Below are 18,777 nucleotides of genomic sequence, written 5' to 3'. Positions count from 1 at the left end.
GCAATGGCACCCCACTCCAGTACTCTTGTCTGGAAAATCCCATGGACGGAGGAGCCTGGTAGGCTCCAGTCCATGGGGTCGCTAAGAGTTGGACATTTACTGAGCGACTTCACTTTCACGCACTGGAGAAGGAAATGGCAACACGCTCCAGTATTCTTGCCTGGAGAATCCCAGGGACAGAGGAGCCTAGTGGGCTGCCGTCTGTGGGGTCGCACAGAGTTGGACACGACTGAAGCGACTTAGCAGCAGTAGCAGCAGCAGCAGCATAGCCACTGCTTACTTCCCTGTTCCAAGATGCCATTATCTCTTCTCTGGGTGACTGCAGTGGCTTCTTGCCTGCTTTCTTGCTTCTACTTTTACCCTCTTTAGCCTAGTCTAAACATAGCAGCTCACAGTGATTCTGGTAAAACATGAATCAAAATCCAAAAGGATACATAGGAAGTTTTCTTAGAAGAGTTGACAGATGCTTATTATCTGGATTGTGTTGATGGTTTCATGGGTGTACACATTTATCAGTGTATGAAATTGCACATTTTATGTACAGCTTACTGTATGTCACTTTTGCCTTAAAGTTGTTTAAAATGTAAAAATCAGGTGTCTTTCTGTTTAAAACAATCCAGTCATTTTCCAATTAGAATAAAAGCCTTCAAGACTGCTTGGTCTCTCACAGTCACTCAGTCTCTCCAAACACACAGGACCTCCCACTGTTTTTTCCGCAGGTACACCAGTATACCTACTGGTGTCCCCTACTTGAAATGCTCAGATATCCAAATGGCCCTTTTCTTCCTTCAGGTCTTTACTCCATGAGGCCTTCTGTGATCAATCTAGATAAATCATCATCTCCTACTCTTATACTCTGCCCCCTTCTTTGCTTTATTTTTCTTCTTAGCATTTCTGAGTATATGGTATACATTTTCTTTTTCAACTGCCTCCCCCACTGGAATGTAAGCTATTCAGTGGTAGGACTTTTGTTGTTGTGTTTACAACTATATTTCCAGTGCCAGGCACACAGTAGCTAGTACATAGTACCAAGCACATAGTACCTTCAATCAAAATTTTGTGGATGAACACATGAATATGGGTGGTGGTGATGATGGCCTATATTAGGCTTTTTTTTAAAGAATATATTTTTACTGTGCTGAGTCTTCATTGCTGCACAGGCTTTTCTTTAGTTGTGGTGAGTGGGGGGCCACGCTCTAGTTGCAGTGTGTGGTGGCTTCTCTTGTTGCAGAAGATGGGCTCTAAGGCATGCACAGGCTCAGTAGTTGTGGCTCCTGGACCCTACAAGCACAGGCTCAGTACTAGTGGCACGCAGGCTTAGCTAGAGCATGGCTCTGGAGCATGTGGGATATTCCTGAACCAGAAATTGAACCCGTGTCTCCTGCACTGGCAGACAGATTCTTTACCACTGAGCCACCAGGGAAGCCTGGCCTATATTAGGGTTTTATCTGTGGAAATGGAAAGGAAGGGCTGTGTATGAAACATTTCAAAGAATAATAGGAGGAAGTGAATAAGGAGCTTCGGGGGAAGCATTTCCTCCAGCTTGTTGGACTAAGGTGGCTAGAGCAAAAGCAGGTAGAGCTGGCCAGAAAACTAGAATAGTGGGATGGAGCACAGCAAGGGTCGCAACCAGGGACTGAGGTCACAGAGTTTTCTGGGTAGATATATTAGATGGAACTATTGGAAAGGATGAAAACTGAGCAGATGTAGATATGGGTAAAGCTGAAGTCTGAGCTCTGAATGCTCACAGTCTTCAGTGGAAGAAGAAAAGTCAGTGGAGGAAAAAGATAAGCAGCAACTGTGAATGTCCAAAGATGTAGAATAATACAATATTATGGGAGCCAAAAGAAGGGATACCTCAAGAAAGAGTTGATGGTCAACAAAGTAAAACATGTCAGAGAAGTCTTGGATAATAGACACTGGATACTGGATATCTCTGAGATAGGGTCCATGTAGTGAAGCTAACTTACAGTGGATTAAAAGAATAAATACTGAGGAAATGGAGACAATGGATATGGGCAGTAAAGGAGAAAAAGAAACATAATTTCTCTTGAAGAGTTGGGCAAAAACTTTGTCCAGACAGTAGAGACCTAGACAGTTGGCAGTAGAAGGGACTAAGTTGATGAGGAAACTGATGATATAGGAGTGGGAACCACCTCAACCATGGAATACTGCACCAAGAGCAGGATGGAAGAGAAGATGCAGGAAAACAGGCTAGGAGTGTGGCCTCTCCCTGTGAAGCTGCAGGTTTGAAGAGTTGGGCAGCTACATGCATGTGAGATATGGTGACATGGATCCAAGGAAGTCCCTATGAGAGGTGGGGGTGCTGACTCCAGAGCCTCTCTTCAACACAAACCAATAGGAACCATGCTTTTCATAGAGTCAGGGAATCAGCAAGGTGGAGGCAAACTGAGAAACTCCTAGAACTTTGGCTGACAGAACTGGATGCCTTTTGTCCTTGAAGCAGAGCACTGAAATCTTTTTTTAAATTTCCAGAATATGTGCGTGTGTGTGTGTGTGTATATATATATATATACACTACCAGGTTTGTGCCCATTCTCCTCTAAGGATCAGTTGGGCAATCTCTGGGTGGCACAGCCATCTGTGCTGACCTCAAGGCAGGATGTAGAATAAGGAGGTATAAAGGTCTGCACGATGCTACGTTTTTCACTTGCATTGATTTATTCAAGAAGGATTTTATTCAGCTTGATTGGAGACACACTAGTGCCCACTCTCTCCTCCTAGGGACCCACCTCTGGAGTGGCAAAAGAAAGTGAAAGATGCTCAGTCATGTCCAACTCTTTGCATGGAATTCTCCAAGCCAAAATACTGGAGTGGGTAACCTTTCTCTTCCCCAGGGGATCTTTCCAACCCAGGGATCTAACCTAGGTCTCCTGCATTGCAAACAGACTCTTTACCAGCTGAGCCACAAGAGAAGCCCCCAAGGGAGTGGGAAAAGGGACTGACAAATTCCTAACCTGCCAGCCAGTCCTCTTCAGAGTTATTTAATTTACTGTCTCCCCAGGCTCTTTGTTCTCATCCAGGGGAATCCAGCCCATGCTATCTATGAAGGGTTTGCCTGAACAGCAGAGGTTTCATGCTGTCTAGTAGTCCAAGCCCTTACCTGCTGAGAAAAGATGCTTGGAGTTCTGTGAAGGCTTAGGGAAGGTGATATTATTTGTCTTCTGCACCAAGACAAAAACAGTTACCAAAGGGCAGTACCTCCCCACCCTCAACCCTTTCAGAAGATTGTTGGCAGGGTGGGGGAGAGCTGGATAAATGCGTGATGAAGGTAGACAAGTCTGGGGAGGATGTTGCGTGTTATTAATGCCCACTGCCTCCCTGCCCCATTGTTCCCTGCCTCAGCCTTCACCTTGAGGCTTCTGCGAACACTGAGGTTTTGTGTGGGGAGAAAGCCCTTCTTCCTCTTCCTTATCTTCCTGCCCAGATGCCCAAATATCACTCCTGGTTCCCTTGAGAGAAAAGACCTCTTACCCTGCCCTAGGCTCCAGGCTGCCAGCCCATCTGCTAGGGAGAAAGGAGGGGCAGAGTTTTCCCCAGAAGATCCTGGAGAATCAACTGGAAGATCCGTGCTCCCAGGGAGACCCAGCTATTAGACTTAGAAGGCACTTCAGCTCACAAGGGTCACTGGCAGTCAGGATCAGAGCACCTGAGTGGGCTGCGGTGGAGGGGCTAAGGACTGCCACAGCAGGGCAGGGTCCTTTGGCCACCATGTGTCTGAGACAAGCCAAGCTGCTCATCGGGTGCCCACCCTCCGAGGGATGGTAAGAACATCCGCCTCCAGGCGCCCAGTCTCACCGGCTCAGAGGCGCCAGGATTCCCCCCCCAACCCCCGGGGCCGGGGCGGGCCGGGGAAGGTAATGTAATTCCGACCCAGCTAACCCGATTATGGCGGCCTGCACCGGGCCGGGTGGCGGCAGGGGCGGGTCTAAGGCTCAGGGGCCCGGCAGGCCCGGGGTCCCATCCCGGGGAAGGATGCAGAGTTCACACGCTCCCAGCTCCTGGGTCCGCGGCCAGAGGTCACAAGGTCGCTGAGCGGCTTCGGGCTTTCCCCACCGCCCTTCTCTGACACGCTCCAGGCACAATTTCCTGGGCTTGGGTGGGGTGAAGCAGCTCTGTGAAATGAGGCGGTTGGGATCCTCCGAGGACTTCAGTAAGGTTCCAAGTGTCGCCTGTGGCGATTTCGTTGGAGGCTGGGCAGGAGTGTGTGAGAATAGACTTCCTGGGCGAAGAGCCGGGGCGCAGAGTCCGCGTTGCTGGTTCCCTGTCGGGGGCAGAACGCCAGCCCCAAGTCCTCACCGACCTAAATTGGCTCGGGTACAACCACGGGTCCGCTTTACACCGATTTACGGAAATCGAAATTCTAAGAAACACTGGACGCCCATTACTGGCGCTCCGGAGAGAAGCTGGGGCCCCTACGGGAGAGGCCGGGAGTAGCACCAGGATCACTGGCCCAGTGATTCCCCGCCCTAGCTCACCGGACACCCCGCCACACCTCCAACTGTCCTCTTCCCCAGCCTCCAACTCGCCGGCGCCGTTCCCCAGCCGCTTCCCATCGCAGCCAGAAAGCCACAACGAAATTTGGTCTTCGAGAGCATTTAGGCGGGGGCCACAACGAATCCGGGAGTCGTCAGGCTGGACCCATCGGGAGGCGAAGAGTGGGGGCTGTGGGAGGCGGCACCTGCAAGGAAGTTGGTGAGGAGAGGAAACCCAGAGGCGGAGGCCAGTGAGGATGGAGTCGCCTTGCGCATCTCGGCTGACTCAGCGCGCAGCGGCCGGAGCTCTGGCCCCTCCCGTGCAAGTTCATAACACACTCGCCACCTTCCCCCCTCCAACACCCTCACCACTCCCGCCGGCCAGTCTTGCCCGCGCTTGGAGCAAACAGGCGTCTCTTCCCCTTTAACGGCCCGGCCCCGCCCCTGCCCTACCCCCAGCCCCCACTGCCCACCCAAGACTGATCTGTCAGTCACTGCCCCAGCCCAAGTCGGCCAACGCTCTCCACCCCGGACTCGGGCAGAGGCCCTGGCAGTCCAGCGTCCATCCGCGCTTCAGAGTCAAGAAGGGCGCTCCTGGGGCCCCAGTCGGTCGCGCTCCCCCGGGATGCGAGTCCCTGCGCCGACACCCGGCAGAGGCCGGCACGGGCTGGGTTACTCTCAGTACATAGGGATGAAGATGTCCTGGGCGTCCCGGCGCCTCTCTGCGGCCAGCCCGGCAGGTCCCTGAAGCCACCGCCCTAAACGCTCTGCTGCTGGGCTCCCACAGCTGTTTGGGGGGTCCTCCCTAACCGCCAAACCTCCTGAGGTCCTCTTTGACCCGGACCCATGGAGCCGGGGGTGCTGGCCTCGCACAACCTCCCGCACCACGAGCCAATCAGTTTCGGCATCGATCAGATCCTGAGCTGCCCGGAACCCCCCGGGAGCGGCCTAGGCCCGGGTCGCACGGGCCAAGGCCATGGAGAGAGTGCGGCGTTCTCGGGTGGATTTCACGGAGCCTCAAGCTACGGCCCCGCGGCCTCGCTGGCCCCAGTACCAGGCAGCTCTGGTGTTGGCCCGGGCGGCGTGATCCGCGTCCCGGCGCATCGTCCTTTGCCAGTGCAGCCGCCCGCGGGAGGCGCACCTGCAGTTCCTGGACCCTCGGGCTTGGGCGGCGCCGGGGGCCTAGCGGGACTCACCTTCCCTTGGATGGACAGCGGCCGCCGCTATGCCAAGGACCGGCTCACGGGTGAGGTTGCCCGATCCCTCCAGTGTCATGCCCCACACTGACCCTGTTTTCTCATCTTTGATCCTTCTGCTCCAACTCAAGGTCCCTTTCATACCCTTCGCCCCTAATCCCAGGGGATCCTCCCTCAACTTGTATCTCTTGGCCCCGCTGCTGAGAGGCGCTGGGGAGGTAGCTGCCGTCGATGCCCGCGCTCTCTGCAGTTCACTGTCCGCACGGCAGGGAGGGCAGGGTGAAGTTTCAGGGGAGGTTTCTCCCTCACCCAAGAGGGAAGGCCATTTCCGAGGCCCCCTTTTTTTGTGTGTAGAAGACTCTACTGGTGCGGAGTCGAGGTTGGGGCACTGTAGGGACCCGGCGCGGGAGCTCTGCGGCCTCAGCAGCCGCGCTGTCTTCTGTGACACCTCGGGCCACCCCGTAAACCTAGCCTTGCTCTTTCTTCCTCTCTGTAGCGGCGCTCTCGCCCTTCTCCGGGACGCGCCGTATAGGTCACCCCTACCAAAATCGGACCCCCCCAAAGCGGAAGAAGCCGCGCACATCCTTCTCCCGCTCGCAGGTGCTGGAGCTGGAGCGGCGCTTCCTGCGCCAGAAGTACCTGGCCTCTGCCGAGAGGGCGGCGCTGGCCAAGGCCCTGCGCATGACCGACGCGCAGGTCAAGACGTGGTTCCAGAACCGGCGCACCAAGTGGCGGTGAGGCGCGGGGCGGGTGAAAGACCGGGCTGGGCCAAGTGGCGGTGAGGCGCGGGGCGGGCTGGGGCTGGCCTCGCTGACCCCGCGTCTCCGCCCGCCCAGGCGCCAGACGGCCGAGGAGCGCGAGGCGGAGCGGCACCGCGCGGGCCGACTACTTCTGCACCTGCAGCAGGACGCGCTGCCTCGGCCGCTGCGGCCGCCGCTGCCCCCGGACCCGCTCTGCCTGCACAACTCGTCGCTCTTCGCGCTGCAGAATCTGCAGCCCTGGGCCGAGGACAACAAGGTGGCTTCCGTGTCCGGGCTTGCTTCAGTGGTGTGAGCGACGCCTGCCCGACCGAGCGAGCGAGCGCTCTTTTCCGGACCGAGGCGCCTCGTGGAGCCTCGGAGCTGGGGCCTAGGAGCGCATGGCCGCCCACGCCGTGGTTCTGTAGCAGTGGAGCGTGTGAGGAGGAGCTGGCTTTGAGGCTATCGCCGAGGGCTCCTCGGCCACCGCCGGTTCGCAGGCCAACGTTGCGCAACTGCCCCGCGCGCTTAAATGCGATCTTTCCCGCCATTTCCCACACACTCTTGTCGCACGGTGGCTGGAACCCAGGGGCTGAGGGGGCGGGACCTGCAGTTTGATAGCCAGTGAGGTGCGCGGAGGAGAGCAGGCTGGCCTATGGCTGCCCTCTTGAGGGACTCCGGATTCTTCCGCGGGTGGGGTGGAACCAGGGTTCCGTCGGGCCCAAGCTGTTCACAGGGCCCGCTGGGATTCGGCAGCTGCAGCCTGCCGGGTCTGTACCAAATGTGTGAAGGAAAGAAGGAAGGAAGGAAGACGCCAATGACAGGGGAGTAATGGAGGAGGTGCTAGAGGGCGAGTCTGACTGTGACGGGAACCAGAGGGTTATCCATGCTGGGCATGTCATTCTTCAACTGTAAAATAATCGCTAAGGACTTTGAGCCCCATATCGTCTTGTGTTTAACCTGCTGACTACGTCCTCCCACTTGCGTGCGCCTCCCAAGTGAGTGGTGGGCGAGACACACTTGATGAAAGAGAAAATCTAAGAACACTTATCAGGCTCTGGTGTCCCTCAGGGACAGAGAGGGAAGCAATGGACAAAGTTAATGGGCCCAGGGGAGTTACAGTGAGCAGAATCTGGCAAATAATAGGAAGTGATAGGCTTAAAAATAATCAAAGATAATTCCTAGGTTGGAAATGTAAAGGAGCAAGAAATCAATGGTGTTGTGGATGATGAAAGGGAAATTGGGAAGACAAGACCAAGATTAACTCTGCAGGCAAAACTAAATGCTAAACCTCGAGAGAAGGATCCCCTAGAGTAGGAAATGGCAACCACTCCAGTATTCTTGCCTGGATAATTCCACGGACAGAGGCATCTGGTAGGCTACAGTTTATGGGGTCACAGAGAGTCAGACAAGATTGAGCGACTGAGCAAGCACACGGAGAGAATACATTCTGGAAAAATGCCTTTCGGGGGAGGTCAGTTGACATCCACATAGAGGAGGAAATACATGGAATGATGAAAGCAGACAGCATCACCAAGGGAGGGAACTCTGAGTAGAAAAGCAGAGTTCTAAGGATTAAATGTTTCTATCAATTTCTGTAAACACATTTATAATGTGTAAGATGATTGAGGATATCAAAGTTAATAGTCTAAGGAAAGAAAAGAGAAAGAAGTACCCAGCTGGTAAAAGCATGATGTTCCTGAAGTTGTTAGAACTTATGGGTGGGCCAGGGGCTGCTGGGAAGCTTGGTGCTAGAAAGTTAAGGATTTGGGTACAGCTCCAATAGCCTTGAGGTTTAAGAAGGAGCAAGATTTAAGTTGTATGAGAACAAAAGGGTCAATTGTTTCTTATTCTTATAGCACCCCCATTCTTCCTCCCCTGCAGGCAAGAGCAGTTGATAGAGTGAGGTAAGCTTTAGGCAGGGTCAGAGGCCAACTGTAGTCAAACTACCTGTTTCCATGTTAGTGACAGCGAGGTCAGTCAGAGCACAAAGGTTCGACCAGAGGTGGGAGCCAGGCAGGAGGATATCACTGTTGAAATTCACCTTGATTCTTTTATATTGTGTTATCTTTAACTCATAGATATTGTAAATGCTACTGCAGAACCAAACTCAAATTTGGTATCATATAAACAGAACTTTTATAGACCAAAAGGGAGCACAAGGATGGGTTTGGCATAAGTTGGGGGTATAGAGGGCATGTCAGTTCCTCTTCAATAAATAGAAGAAAGCTAAGGAATCAGTCCTACCCTGTATAGCCTGGGGCTTAACCAATTTGCTCCACTCCCAGCTCCATTTCTTGGGACTCAGGTTCCAGTATTTACATTTGACCCTTGGGCTTCTAAATCTGGATGGCGTGCTAGCCTGAGGGAAGATCTCATGTGATGAGATGAATTCAACTTCACCCCATAGGCAGGTCACTGCAGGGCACAGGCATTCTCAAGTTCTTGGGTGGAGGAAGATTCACTCCTGATTGAAGAATCTGTCCTTTCTTCCCTCAGCTGGTTCAGGAAGTCTCTGCTTTCACTAGGGGGTAAGTTACTCAGAAAGTATGGAGGAGCCAATTCCACCAGCCTGATAGAGACATTCATAATTAGATGATTTCCATATCCTCTTTCATAATGCATATTGTTGAACTTCTTACTACCCCTTCCACAAACCCTGTCTCCTCAAATCATGTTACTACAAACCACAAAGACCCTCTCACTCCCCTCCATTCCCACCCCTGCCACCCTACCCCCCACCCCCACTTAGCTTCTCTAAGTCTCCAGCTGCAATTTGGCCCCAGGAAGAGGAATGGACAGTGCAGGAGGGGTGTCAGGGAACTCACATCTGTGGCTGAATTTCAGAAACAATGGAAAGACAGTTGTCTTTGGAAATGGAGAAACTGTGGTAAAGCACCCACAGTGGGGGTCTGGCAGGAGCCCTGCGGCTTCTGTAGCAGCAGTTTGGGGAGAGCTGGGCCACATGCTTATGGGTTAGAAGCAGGTAATTTCCAGTTCCATCTGTGTCTCGGGCCACCTCATTGAAAGACAAAGATATTGAAGGAATAAGTGAGAGTGAAGTGTCAGTCAGTAGAAGAAAGAAAGGGGGGTTGAGAAAGAATTATTAGCAAGGGTAGTGAGAGTATTAAAAGTAAGGCATACCTCTAGGTGTTATAGTCCTACCATATTACCATAATGTATGGCATTTCCATAGCCCCTTGTACCCCAAAACATCAAAGGAAAAGTTTCTCCTGGTTCTAAAGAGTTCTTTGAATGGCCACCTGGGTCCCAATTTCAGAGGTGGCATACATTAACCTTTGCTCCCTCTACTTTCTGTTCCTTTTATGATCCTTGCCCCAACTCTTTCCCCTAACCTTAAGGAAGTATCCTGACACCAGTGCTTTCTGAAGGTCTCTGCGATTCCGCTCAGATCCAAAGGCTGGTTGAGACAAGGGAAGTTCAATCCGTTGCATGAGTTCTAGGAGTTCTCCCCGAAGTTTACGGGCTTGGCACAATGCTGCCCAGTTTAGACCCCGAGCCTGGCACCAAGCCTTGTCTGCTCCACCTGGGAACAGAAAGGGACCAGTTATAGCTAAAGTCCTTGAGACTTTAAGACTAAAAGAACCCAACTGTCAGTCAAAGGGCTTCCTTTTCCTGGGACTAGAGATCTGTCAGCTGGCTGCATACTACTTCCTCTCTTTGGAAAATCTGGGTTCTGTAAGAGGATGCAGAGTGGAGCACTCACTCTGTATAAAGGCTTCATACACTTGGATCAGAGAGCTGTGATCACCATCCACGTGTTCTAGCGCTCGACGCAGGGCAGCTTCTTCTGCACAGAGTGGAGGACGAGTAAACCCGGGGGCAGCTGGAGGCAGAAGACAGGAAGTTCATTTGGGGGCATGAGAACAGATAGCAGTACACTGAAAAAGGCAGCAACGTCACTCTGGGAACTTTACTCAAAAGACTTGTAGATACTGTGCACTTTATTGGACACTGAAGATAAATAAATGAAAAACAGTTTCTGCCCACAAGGAGCTTAGAGTCTAGTGGGAGAGACCAACACGTAAGATAGGTGTGTGGGCCAATATTTGAAGTTTGAGAATTAGCTGAGTGGAGAAGGGCAGAGGGAGTATTCTAGGCGTGGGAATAGCATGTTTGGAGAACTTCGAGCACCTACGATTATGGATAAGGGAACAGTATGTGTGGCAGGGTGGCTGGAGATAAAGCTGGAGGGAGGTATGGGCAAGGCGGTGCAAATGAGTTTACATTCTGTTTGGAAGGTAGAGAATAACTGATGAAGAAGAGCTTTTAAGAGAATCCACATGTTTGGAAGAAGTTCACACGACTAGTTAGGAGGCTACTCAAGGAATCCAGCTGAGCAGCGATGAGAAGCTACATTGGCATTAACTCTGAGTATGCAGTGAAGGTGAAGCTGAAGTCGCTCAGTCATGTACGACTCTTTGCGACCCCATGGACTGTAGCCCACCAGGCTCCTCCATCCATGGGATTTTCCAGGCAAGAGTACTGGAGTGGGTAGCCATTTCCTTCTCCGGGAGATCTTCCTGACCCAGGGATCAAAGCTGGGTCTCCTGAGTTGCAGGCAGATGCTTTACCCTCTAAGCCACCAGGGAAGTCCTTAAGTATGGAGAAGAACAGGTGAAGAACAGGTAAAATTTTTTTTAAATTAGGAGATAAAAATTAAAAAAACAAACCTGGAGAAAGGTTAGTCTAGAATGATAGTAGAGCCACTGAGGTGATGGTATGATTTTTGGTGATGGTGGTGAGGGAGCAGATTTAAAAAGGGCTCAGCTCAGCAACAACAGAGGTGCTCGAGTTCAGTTCTGGGTTGAAGTTTTGTGGACCATTCTGACAGGAATGGCCATCAGGAGTTAGATATATAAATCCAAGATTCAGAAGAATGATATTGTAGCATTTCAGACCATGAATGTGAATGAACTTGCTCAGAGAGTTCAGGGAATGAGAAGACAAAAGGGGCAAGGGTGGAACCCTGAGGTTCAACTTACTTTGAACAAGCAGAGGAGGAAGAGCTCAAGTAAGAGATTAAGGGAGTGGCAAGAGAGGTAGGGTGAAAACCACAAGAAGCAGATCACAGGCTTAGGGAGGGGGCAATGTTAAAGTCGGAGTGGTTGCCATTCTCAAGTGTCAAAAGAAAGTCATGAACAGGGCTCAGAAGTGCTCACTGGATTAGGTCTCTAGGAGGCCACTGGTGAGCAGAAGTGCCACCCTTCTGCTGGGGTGGGCCTGAACTGGAATGCAGTGGGTGAGGAATACCTAGATTGAGCAGGATGGAGATTATTCTGAATAATGAAGGGATTACAGGGTTGAACAAGACAGGTACAGTTTTAGTAAAAACAGGTAGGAGAGACTTGTTGGGGGACAAGAAGCAACAGAGACAGGAGAGGGGAAAGTGATGAAGCCTAACTCTTTAGGCACAGTGAGGGCTGGGAACTAGAGCAAAGGGGAAGGGGCCAGCTTAAGGAGCATCAGAACGCCAGACGGAAGGCTGAAGCGGTCCTAAGGGCCAGAGAGGCGAGTGATTCATACCAGTGAGCATGGCGGCCAGGGTGAGCATCTCATCCACACAGTCAAACTCGCACGAGGCCAGCAGGGCTTTGGCCAGCTCAGGGGCCAGGGGAAATTCTGACAGGATAACTCCCAGGTCTGACAGGTCCCCATCATCATCCAGGGCGGCCAGGTAGTCTAAGTCTTCCAGGGCCTGCATCAGTGCTTCTGGAGCTGGAGAGGGAACAAGGCTTACAGGACAGGGGATCTCAGAACCTGGAGAGCAGCAGGACGTGGGCAGGAAGGGTGCTCACCGGGCCGGTCCAGGAAGTGACACTTCCCTGGCTCTGCAATCTGTCTCCTCTTTAGTAGTAACATCAGGGAGCTCAAATTCTCTGCCCACACTCTGGGCTGGGGCAGGTAGGGAGCCTCTAGTTCTAGGAAGGACTTAGGATACAGGCAGAGGCAGGATCCTGAGGGGAGAAAGATCTGGGAGAGAAGACCACTGTAGATTTCTCGGGGCCGGTGGTTGGTGACTTTTTTCGTGTTTGATCCTATTGAGGGTGAAAGCTCTTACCTGGTGGGATCCCTGCTGCCCGCAGCCGTCTTGCCTCTGCCTGACACTTGCTGACTGGTCTCAACACTTGAGATTCTGCTCGGATCTGAGGACTGTAAACCTGTCACCACCCCCAACCAAGGCCAAGACAGATGAGAGTGGGCTATTTCTATCTTTAGCCCCTGTGTCCCCCTCACTTCTCTTTCACTCACACTTCGAAGCTCCAGTCCTGAGTCAATGACATGTCGGATGGAAGGGAGGGAAAAGGAGAAGTCGGCCAGCCAGTGAGTGACCACAACTTTCCGGGCACCTGATTCTGTGTCCTCGTACACAGCCTGAACAGCTTGTCCACAGCCTGGGTGAAGGGGCAGCACCCGTGGTGGGGGCCCTTGGTTTTCTAAGGACCTTACCTTCCTGGACAAGGACTCACAGCACAGGGAAATTTCCTGAAGAGAGAGGTGGGGTGTTAGGGTAATTCTTACCTTTGTGGGTCAGAGACCCCTTTGAAAAATTGATGAAAGCTATGGTTCTTCACTCTGAGAAAGTGCACATACTCTATATATAAAGTTGGGGTGTTTTAATTTCAGCAACTCACTGAACTGCAAATCTCTACATTGTATGGAATCAAAAAGTTTTTATACCAAAACCCTGGAATTTTTCCTTAAGACCTCAACAGAGAATAAGTACTAGAGCTCCAATGTTCCTAATCAGCATTGCTCCCATTCTCCCCTGGGACAGGAAGGGGCAGACATTCGCCACGAGTACCTCCTTTCGCATCCCATTTTTTTACCTCCTCACTGGGCAGGTACACTAGCACATCTCCTGGAGCCTCCTCCCGACACCATTCAAGCACAGCTTGGCAGGCAGCGTCTACTCGGTCAGCAGGGAGAGAGTCCCTGTAGACTGGAGTGGGGCAGCTGCCAGTCTTTCTGGGGACACACACAGTAGGAGGACCGCCCCAGAAATCTTGGAGCTTAGGTTCAAGGCTTGGGTCAGTAACTACAACCACTCTGAGGTCCCCTGGAAGGCTTCCCAGCCTGGCATCTCGCAGGAGTCCCTGGAGCAAATCTGAGGCCACTGACCGCTCCTGAGCCTCATCCAGGATCAGCACACCCCGGGCTCCAGTGCCCCGGGTTGAGGCCACTTCCTGCAGAAGCAGCCTGTCCCAGCAGAACCTGTTGGCATTGGCAGTGGGCAGAGGAGTCAGTGTGGAAACCAACCAGCCCCAGAAGTCCAGAGGAGCTTCCCCTCAGGGGGCCTAGGCTCTGACAGTAAAGATCAGGAAAAGATCCTGTGACTGAGTTTCTGTGACCTATTGATGACACTGTTCATAAGCTGTACTCCAGTTAGGAAAGTGAGACTTTCATGAGGAGGGTGAGGTTGAATGTCTGAGGTTGCTGGCTAGGGTTAAATGGCTACATTCAGAAGTTGCATCATGCATGATTTACACGGTGAGCTATTCTGAGGGAGGGTACGGTGAGATGTCAGAGGCTGGGTTTGTTTCTACGGAGTGAGGGGAAGGAGATTGGAGTTGGGCCTGCAAGGGGCCACACCTTAGCAGAGTGTCAGGCCCAGTGCAGTCTTCTTGGGGGATGCTGTATCCAACCTCATGACCCAGGGTCAGGTCCATTTCATCAGCAACTCGCAGAGCCAAGCTCAGGGCTGCTAGAGGGTAAGGCTGAGTCACAGTTACCCAGCCCTTCTGGAAACCTCTGGCCAGCACAAACTCCGCACACCACTGTGGGATCTGGGGTAAGCGTAGGGAAGGACAACCCGTCAGCAGGACACAGAACCCATCAAAAGTGCCGGAGGAACTGTGGTCAGTTTCATCTCTCCTTATTTGAGGAGTCCTCTGGTGCTTCACTGCCTGTCTCCTTCTGACCACCTCCCCTATTATTTCACACAGCAACCCCCACCCCACTCCCCACCTTGTCCCAGGAGGAGCCAGTTCCCCAGCCCCCACCACTCCCACCTGGGTGCTCTTGCCACAACCAGGCTCTCCAGACACCAGTACCACTCCACTGGGGCTACTCTCCAAGTGCTCCAAGAAGATAAAGCGAGCAGCCCAGACAGGCAAGGATCGGCGCTGCTCAAGTAGTTTGTAGTAGCGGGAAGAGAAGGGGAGCCCGTCAAAGGGGTTCACAGCCAGTTCAGACTCCTCAGGGTTTGGGCCAGACTCTTCTTCCAACCCGAGAAGCTGAGAGGCCATGGTGACTGTCTAGCAGGACCTACAGAAGGCAGGGCAGTCATCAAGGCCTCGTATTTGGTGACCGACACCATCTTCCCACCTCAGCCCTGATCCCTAACCTGTACCCTCAGGTGATAATGCACTGGGGTTCATCCTTCCCAGTACTTCTCGTCTGCCAGGAAACAGGGAAGAGTTGAGTCTCCAAGTAAGGGACTATCAAAAGTGGACTTTGGGACTTCCCTGGCAGTCCAGTAGTTAAGAACCCAGCTTCCAATGCAGGGGATGTGGGTTCAATGCTTAGCTGGGGACGTAAGATCCTGCATATGGCAGGGCAACAAAGCCCGTGCACCACAGCTAAGATCTGACATAGCCAAAAAGAAAGAAAGAAAGAAAGACCTGGTGACCTGTGGGAAGGTCCCCTGGGGAAGAGAGTGAGGAACAGGAGGAGTGGGGTCAGGAATTGGGGAGCAGGGCCACAGGGATCCTGGATTCAAACCTTTGCCTGCCGCTCTGAGACGCGATGGAATGGCAGCCAGTTCCAGACCCACTCAGCAAGTCACCACAAACCCTGACCTACTGTGAGGTACAAAGGTCAATTCCGGATCCACCCTGGGGCACAATCCTAGAGACTGTTTTGGGGTGGGGCCATGTGCTCCACCTTATTTAATCTAGTTAGGAACCTATGGAAAATAGGCTCCAGCCACCACACTGAGCATGTGTGAATTCTAGACTTTGTGTACTGTGCTCATTAGTGAAAGGTATCCTGGGACTTGCAGTTCTACAGCTGTTTCCTCATCCACCTGGGCTGAATTCTGAGGCTGGGTCCAGTTGCTGCTGGGCATTCAGCTTAGTTATACTTCCTTAATATCACTCATCTCTTGACATGAGGTGAGTACAGACAGTTCCATTCTGACCAACCTTCCACAAACCCACAAGGAGGCCCTCATTCCTGATCCCACAACCAAGGGAAAAGGAACCTGCTACAAGGTTTTTGAGACCCAAAGAGGCAACAGAGACCTTGAGTGAAAACCCTGAATTTAATGTGACACTGGGGGGAGCCCATTCCTCCCTTTAGCACCCACCCATCCGGCCTGTTGAGTCGGGTGAGGGCTGCCCCCAGTCTCCGTCCTGCGGCTCTGGGTGCCATCCTGTACTCAATCAGCCTCCTGGGCCTGCCTCTCTGTGAATCGCCTGTGGGACACAAGAAAACATTGTATGGGCTTTGCTATATTATTCCCTTTCTCCAACCTGCCCTTTCCTACTGGTTGTCCTCTAAGCGTCTCACCTTCTCGCGTATTCATACAGCGCCTGCTTTCGCTCCTGTAGACTCTCCTGCCGGGCCCAGGAGGACTTGGCAAATGTTAGGGCTGTGGGCTGAGGGGTTGCCGGGCCAGAGCTGGGGAACTGAGGTGATCACAATGTCAGAGGGCTTGCGAAGTCATCATCATTAAACACGCATCGAATGCCTACTTTGCAAGAGAGGTACTGTGCTAGGGTCTCAGGATCAAAAACAGACGTCAGGACAGGGAATATGCAGACTGCCCCATCCCACCTCAAGTCCTGGACCTGCTCATTTTCTGGGTCTCACCTTGGGAGTGGAGGCTGTGGCAAGGGATTGGGTCCCCTCAGTGATGTCTTCGGGCATGAAAGCTACGGCTCCCTCAAGCAGATTAGTGATGGTCAAGTCTACACAGCCAGTCCTGGCTGCGGAGAAGGGAGGAATGGACAGCACAGTCTATTTCTCTGCTCACCTTCTCCCTTCGCCACCCACTTTCCCTCCCTATGCCTGTCTTCTTGGGTAAAGCTACTCTTTCTCATACCTAGGTCTCTCTGGATGACGCCCAGTGGAACATGGGGTAAAACCTCCTTCACTCTCTGAGCCAGAGTTGCCAGATGCACATCAGGAGAAGGGCCAGGGGAGTGAGGGAAAGAAGACTGGGCTGCAAAAAAGAAATCCAAAATATGGTGAGTGGAAAACTCAAGGAGAGAGGCTGATTAGTACAGGCATAGGGAGGAAGTCAGAACAGGCTGCAAAAGAGTTGAAAAGCTTTATGTCCAGAGACCACACACCTGACTGAGGGCGCAATCTGGGGTGTCTCTGTCGCTTCATGTGCTCTGCTTTGTCTGCTGGAGTGAGTCGTGTCCCTGTCTGGCCCAATTCTTTGGCCACCAACTAGGGAAAATTGGAGGATTGGAAGTTTCTCAAGTGTTCCTCTCCTTCCCCCTAAAGAAAGAACCCACTTCCACCCTGCCCATGTCCCCTACCACCTGTTGTACACGGAGGGCAAACTCTTCACTCCCCTCCCCCAGCTGTCGATGAACAGGACGGAGCCACCTGCAAAAAATAATCCAGGTCCACGTTGGGGTCACCCACTCTCCACTCTGATGCGTCTTTTCTTGGAACAGTGGTGGTGACAGTAGGGAGGTAATAAATACTTTATATTGCCTCTGTGGTAGGACCTTGACATTAAAAGATCTGCAAAAGGACAGGGCAGAGACAGCTACTTCCTTGACCTTGAGATGAGTTTCTCCCAGCCACCAAAAAGTGAGGACAGTTAATACCTTACTTGATACACCGTGAAAGGGACGAAAAGTGACCACAGCAGTTCTGAGACCCAGGATGCATCTGACACCGTCTGAGGGGAGGGCATGAGTGAGGTCTAAACCAGGGCCAGGAGTAGGAAACTTCCCCTCCAAACCCAGAGATTCCCTGTGGGACACACTCACCACGGAGACAAGAGGTCTCTGGACTCGCAGGGTAAGAGGCTGTACCACATCCTGGATAGAAAATGGCCAGGAACTATAAGAGTGAAGAAAGTAAGATGGGATTCTAGCCAATCTAGTCAGCAGCTCATACCTGACTTAAAACAGACACTGTCACACTGTACAAATAGAAACGTGGGAAATTAACGGATTCAAGGGAAAGAACTAAAAGTGGGCAAAAAGTAAATAAACTAGGAAAGTAGGGGGCAGGGCTGAAGAAGGCTGTGAAAACCCAAGGGCCCCCAAGCCTGATCACCTACAGTTGGAGACAGATACCTGTGCTCACCCACCTGAAGCGCAGGAGCCCCTCCCGGCCATTGGTGGCCTCTTCCTCGGGGAATAGCAGCAGAGGGGTAGGGGGAAGCCTTGTTGAAGCACAGAATCTCTTGAGTGACTCCACCAACTCGCCCTGACCATCCATCTCCATAAAGCCCCGAGACCAGCACACAAAGCTTGGGGGACTATTGAGTAGAGGCTGGGAATCGGAAGGAGAGAAAGCAAGAAGAAAAGAATGCTGTGAAGTGAGAAAAATTGACATATGGGTAGAAAAGCGAGGTCGGGGTAAGGGTCAGTATCTTGTGGTCCCCAAGGGAAAGCCGAACACGGAGAGGGGCGCCTTGAGCTGGGCCCCAGGGAGCCACTCCGTGGCACTCTCGGCTTCCTCCCTAACTCACGGTGCTACAGCTGGTGAGCAAGTTGACTATGTTGTGGTCGAAAGGTGTCACGTGGTTGGAAATGAGGACCCTGACACGGTGATCCCGGAGTCCAGAGTCCTCCTGCCGGGCCACGAGCCCCAGCACTGCACACATGGTCCGCACCACGAACCTGCGAACGCAGGCAGTGGTGACTACCTGGCCTCGGGCCAGGCCCAGCCCCGACCCTCCCCGAGCGCCCGGGTCGGAACCTGCGAAAGACACTGTCTGGTAGCGCGCAGCTAACCAGGAAGACGTGGATCCCAAGAAACAGGCGCAGGACCAGGAGGCAGAACCCGACTGGAGCGTAGAGTAGTAGCGCGAGGAGCAGGAAGCCGTCACCCGGGAGCCTGGGGGCGAGAGGCGGGGTGATCGGGCGCCGAAGGCCAAGTGGACACGGAAGTCGGTCTCTTCCCACCGGGGTTCTTACCGGTGCGAATCAAAGAGCCGCTCCGGCCCCGGAGACGAGGGAGGTTCCATTGCCGCTGCTTTAGGGTTGTCTGGCCGATGCCGCCATCTTTGCGCCCCGCCGCAGGGGCTCTTGGGAAGGCGGAGTCTGCGGGCATCCGCCCAGGGTGCCGGGACCTGAAATTCTGAGGCGCCCCGGAAGGGCTAGCGGTCCCATCATGCCTCGCGGACCCGTA

General features: G+C 52.8%; 3 protein-coding genes across 6 annotated transcripts; 1 reads left to right on the top strand and 2 right to left on the bottom strand.

Annotated features, from left to right (window-relative positions):
- The first annotated feature begins 2,821 nt into the window (after positions 1–2,821).
- TLX2 (T cell leukemia homeobox 2) lies at positions 2,822–6,889 on the top strand. Its single transcript, XM_070798405.1, has 3 exons — positions 2,822–5,742; positions 6,189–6,426; positions 6,529–6,889. The coding sequence occupies exons 1-3, from the start codon at positions 5,343–5,345 to the stop codon at positions 6,743–6,745; spliced, it is 855 nt and encodes a 284-aa protein (XP_070654506.1). The 5' UTR covers positions 2,822–5,342; the 3' UTR covers positions 6,746–6,889.
- Positions 6,890–7,013: 124 nt separating this feature from the next.
- On the bottom strand, positions 7,014–15,545 carry DQX1 (DEAQ-box RNA dependent ATPase 1). Its single transcript, XM_019969873.2, has 11 exons — positions 14,463–15,545; positions 14,044–14,237; positions 13,281–13,665; positions 12,703–12,936; positions 12,512–12,611; positions 12,249–12,407; positions 11,977–12,168; positions 10,157–10,276; positions 9,786–9,976; positions 9,258–9,448; positions 7,014–9,001 (listed from the first exon to the last, which is right to left on the bottom strand). Exons 1-11 carry the CDS (start codon positions 14,697–14,699, stop codon positions 8,845–8,847), a joined length of 2,160 nt encoding a protein of 719 aa, XP_019825432.1. The 5' UTR covers positions 14,700–15,545; the 3' UTR covers positions 7,014–8,844.
- Positions 15,546–15,696: 151 nt separating this feature from the next.
- On the bottom strand, positions 15,697–18,761 carry AUP1 (AUP1 lipid droplet regulating VLDL assembly factor). Of its 4 annotated transcripts, none has more exons than XM_070798401.1 (12): positions 18,564–18,761; positions 18,346–18,483; positions 18,116–18,266; positions 17,732–17,916; positions 17,406–17,478; positions 17,241–17,314; positions 16,947–17,154; positions 16,749–16,851; positions 16,499–16,618; positions 16,267–16,382; positions 15,964–16,082; positions 15,697–15,869 (listed from the first exon to the last, which is right to left on the bottom strand). In XM_070798401.1, the coding sequence occupies exons 1-12, from the start codon at positions 18,611–18,613 to the stop codon at positions 15,833–15,835; spliced, it is 1,374 nt and encodes a 457-aa protein (XP_070654502.1). In that variant the 5' UTR covers positions 18,614–18,761; the 3' UTR covers positions 15,697–15,832. The 4 variants fall into 4 exon arrangements, with proteins under 4 accessions (XP_070654502.1, XP_019825430.1, XP_070654503.1 ...); XM_019969871.2 differs by having other exon boundaries at positions 16,947–17,013; XM_070798402.1 differs by lacking the exon at positions 15,697–15,869 and having other exon boundaries at positions 15,964–16,144.
- Positions 18,762–18,777: the final 16 nt, after the last annotated feature.

Source organism: Bos indicus, chromosome 11 (assembly GCF_029378745.1).
Source record: "Bos indicus isolate NIAB-ARS_2022 breed Sahiwal x Tharparkar chromosome 11, NIAB-ARS_B.indTharparkar_mat_pri_1.0, whole genome shotgun sequence".
Classification (NCBI taxonomy): Eukaryota; Metazoa; Chordata; class Mammalia; order Artiodactyla; family Bovidae; genus Bos; species Bos indicus.
This window is presented reverse-complemented; position numbering and strand designations above follow the sequence as displayed.